General features: G+C 38.3%; 1 protein-coding gene across 1 annotated transcript in view; it reads right to left on the bottom strand.

Moving 5' to 3' along the window:
* Positions 1 to 1,476, bottom strand: part of CUNH5orf15 (chromosome unknown C5orf15 homolog) — a 3,489-nt gene extending 2,013 nt beyond the window's left edge. Inside the window, exon 1 of the mRNA XM_008643432.2 lies at positions 852 to 1,476. Coding sequence (XP_008641654.1) covers positions 852 to 1,421 — 570 coding nt within the window. The 5' untranslated portion in view covers positions 1,422 to 1,476. The remainder of the gene's footprint in view (positions 1 to 851) is intronic.
* Between the last annotated feature and the right edge of the window lie 2,561 nt (positions 1,477 to 4,037).

The following is a 4,037-nucleotide window of genomic DNA, read 5'->3' on the forward strand; positions in this document are numbered from 1 at the left end:
TTCCCTACAAAGAGTTGGCAATGCACATTACAAATAGGCCACTGCACAGTAAAGAAGGTTTTGGGTTTTCAGCTGCTTTCTTTTCAGAATCCAGCAAATCCTCACCCAAATCAGTGTTCTCCCCAAAGATAAACACTAAATTTCATCATATCTAAAAATTAAACTATGGTTTAATGCAAATTTGTGCATGCACCTCTATTGGGTCTGGTTGGGCTGGAGTTAATTTTTAGTGCCAGCAATAAATTTTGAAATAACACCAGTCAGGATACTTTTGAAATATAGAGAATTAGTTTGTACTGAAGAAACATTTACCTGAAAATAGTAACTTAGTAGCTTCTCTATGTAAAACTGGAAACAGTGTTAAACATTTTCTAAAAGTATGTAGTTACACTCTCAAAATATCTATGCTATGAAGACATTTTAAAGTGAACTATTAGAAGGATTATCACAGTCATAACATTTCCACACCATTTGCAATTAAACTTCCCTTAATTTGTTGTTTATAATCCTGTGCAGAAAAAAAATTAATCGCTCACCCCCACTTGACTTGGCTCAGGTCTTCTTTATAGAACTCATGTTGTGTACTGCCAGTGTCCACTACTGTACTGACTGATTACTGATGTTACCAATTAACTCATTTTCTAATCGCAAATGCTTGATTCGAGTTCATTTTCATTGTGCAGATAAAAATGACACTAGTGATCTGCATATTAGTATCACCACAAGACTAAGTGGTCAAAGATTTCATTCTTCAAAAAGCTATGTTCTTCTTCTTAAAGAAGTGTACAAGGGAATGCAACTTTATTTTAAGCACTGCAGCTGTTTCTCTCAACCTTTCAGAGCACACCTACCTTCCTCTTATTGTGATAGGTGACATAAACAACAGCTACTAAGAAGGCAATTACAACCAGATGAAAAAAGAAATGACTGTCTTCCTCTTCATCCAACCCAGAGACAGAAACACCTTTTATCTTCTCATCAAGGGTCTTGATCTCCTCATTGTAGTTACTGATGGTGTCAGAGTTGTCATCTTCTGACATCTCTAGAAGGTCTGGGTTGTATCTGGAATTTGGTGTCATTTCATAAGCATAGTCATCTCCATCTGACTCCATAGTTTCTTTTATGATGGGTGGGGAACTACTTAGTGTGTCTTTCAAATCTGTTAGAAGATCCTCTTCCTCAATTTTAGTATCTTCAGAACCATCAACATCCACCTGTGATACCGGACTAGCAGGGACAACAGGTGATGAAGAGTCACCATCTGCTGTAGGTGGCTTTCCTGCAGTCATCGAATTGATTTTGGCTGCTGTTGGGAATGCCTCCTTTCTTGCTGAGGTTAAACTCTGCAAGCTGTCTGTCAAATTTTGGGATCTACTCAGTGTTTCATTCTCACTTTTAGACGAACTATTTCTCGTAAACATCTCTGCTTTCACAGGACCTGACAAAAGGATGAGAAACAATCAGTACTATGCACAAGACAGAAAACTATTGCCACAAATTTCTTTCACAGACAAGAAATCATATGAAGAACACAGCATATGTCACACTGCAAACTTCTTAGAATTCATTTGCAGAAATACACATTCCTGTACTTTGGCAACTTCCAAAGAAAAGTCTTCAGTGGGACAGGAACTAAAGGTTGGAAGCACATTGCCTTCTAGATTAGTATGGCAAAGTGTCCCTGAAAAACTCAGCACGCCTGTTTTCCAGACGTAAGAACTTCAAAGACATGTCATCCTTCCCCCTGTGGATTCATGAAGTCTTGTAGAATCATACATGATTAGCCTTTTGTCCATCATCGAATTATTCTTCCCACAGATTGAGCTTAGGTCTACAAAGGAGGATGTTCTCAGGAAAGCTTTTACTGCAGTTAAGTTTTTCATCTTTCACCATTGCATGTTTTCCCAACAAAAAATGAGAAGACACTGCAAAGTCCCCTTTGGCCAGGACACAAAGTCCCAGCACCTCTTCCCAGGCACTAATTTTTATTGAATTTGTAGACACTGAAAAAGATTTCCAACCTTGTATTAACTCAAATGAAACTACTGAGCCACAGGTTAAAAAGAAATGCTGAAGAAAGGACAATCTGACTACCCATGCTCCTGGAGGAACGCCTTCTGTTGGCAGCAATTATTGTAATGAAGTAAGTCAGAAAGAGCACTGTGACAATGCACCCTCAGGCAAATTCAGCATCTCTCCAAAGCTGGGATGGCTTTGCAGAACTACATAAAAAAACAAGGTGAGCATTAAATCCAGATGCAGAGCCCACTGTCCCTCTTCTCTATCCAAAGAGAAAAAGATGAAGAGTCAGTTTAAGAATAGCCAATTTTTTTTAAACCTAAAAGTTAGCAAACTATTCATGTTTGCAGCACATCACTTCCAGATTCAAATCCAGAGGCACCGTAAAAAATGTGTAACAAATTTTAGATTTTCAGTCTGCATTTTCATATAAATACAGAAACCATACTTGCCTTGTATTTTGGCTTGCCAAAATAATATTTCATTTTACAAAAGCAACAGTACTTTCATTAAACAATTCCAAGCCTCGCTGGAAAGTTACAGACTCTAGAAACGAAGCATTCAACCAACTGCTTGTGTCAGGTTACTTGTAAGTAAAATATTATAGAGGGGACACTGAATCACGTTATTCATGGAAGTTGTATATTTGCTGAGGCTCAGTTACAACAGAGCTCTTGTTTACATGGCACACTTTTGCAGTATGAATGACTCTTTAACCAACTGTAAAACACAGAAGACTCAACTCATCTCACATGAACCAGACACCATGGTGCCTCTTTGCTGAAGTTCAAAGTCAACCATTTCACATCTAATACACTTCTTGTTGCTGAAAAACTACTCATCTGAATTATTGTATCAACATTAACTTGTGCAGTTCTCATCCAGGACAAGTTTAGGGAATTCTGATCTCCCCTCAGGAGTCAAGCCAGCTAATTGCATATGCAGAGATAAATACGAGGAAAGGCAGTTGCAAGATAGTTTCACATTTACAGCTAGTTGGCATGTTGTGAGGTCAACTTTACTGCTACCCTCCCCAAACAGACAAAAACTATTAGACAGTAATAGCTAAACTGTTTGAAATACAAACAAGCATATTTTGCCTATAAAACTATGTTGCATCTGGCCTTACATTTCAAATTATTCTTGAATTCATTTTAACATGGAGGTTTTAGAAGGATATATGCTTAAATGCAAGGGTCTCCCACTAGCTATTGTTGCAGCTTCAGACTAAAAAAGAGCAAACTCCTATTATTCCTAAAATAAGCTTAGGGTTTTTTTATGTTAGTAGCAGCGGGAAGTTTAGCAGCTAAACCACAACTGATTTATGATATTTACCCAAAACTATTTGGCATTATAAACGGTGGTTGCACTGTTTACAGTTACACAACACTGTCAGATGATTTTAGATCCAGAGATGCCTCAGCTTCAGAAACAGATACTAATGTTCAATCATAGTGACAGGATTAGCAACACAACCCTCTTAGTAAATACCGCACATAAAAAACACATCATGGTTAAAATTCACTTCCAGGAAAAATGCATTTGGAAAGCAAGTTGTTTCATGACTCCTGAAGTTAAAAATTCTCAGTTTCCTACAGGTTTCTGTCCCAAATTCTTCTGCCTACCCATTAGACCAGGTGAGGGGCAACACAAATAGAGCTGGTGTAGATATACTGACTGACAAGCACACTGACGGATCAAACAGTTCCCTTTATTTCCTTCACTAATTCCTTTCTCTTCACTGCCCAGCCAGTAGTCCATCTAACACAAAGAGAAACTCACTGTCCTTGAAACACGCATTAGCCTTTGGTTACAGCCGTCTGTAGGTTTAAGGAGGAGAAAGAAAACACTTAACTAGGGGTCAACTTGCAGAATAACATAAACTTAATTTCTAGGGGAGGGGGAGACTAAAACCAGGCACGCAGCTAGAGTAGTTAGAAAAAACCCCCAAATCTGGTTAATTAAGTAACCGGCTAAACTGCTCTTCACAGCAACAAAAGCCGTGCACACCTGGCAGG

Source organism: Corvus brachyrhynchos, unplaced genomic scaffold (assembly GCF_000691975.1).
Source record: "Corvus brachyrhynchos isolate BGI_N302 unplaced genomic scaffold, ASM69197v1 scaffold381, whole genome shotgun sequence".
NCBI classification, from domain to species: domain Eukaryota; kingdom Metazoa; phylum Chordata; class Aves; order Passeriformes; family Corvidae; genus Corvus; species Corvus brachyrhynchos.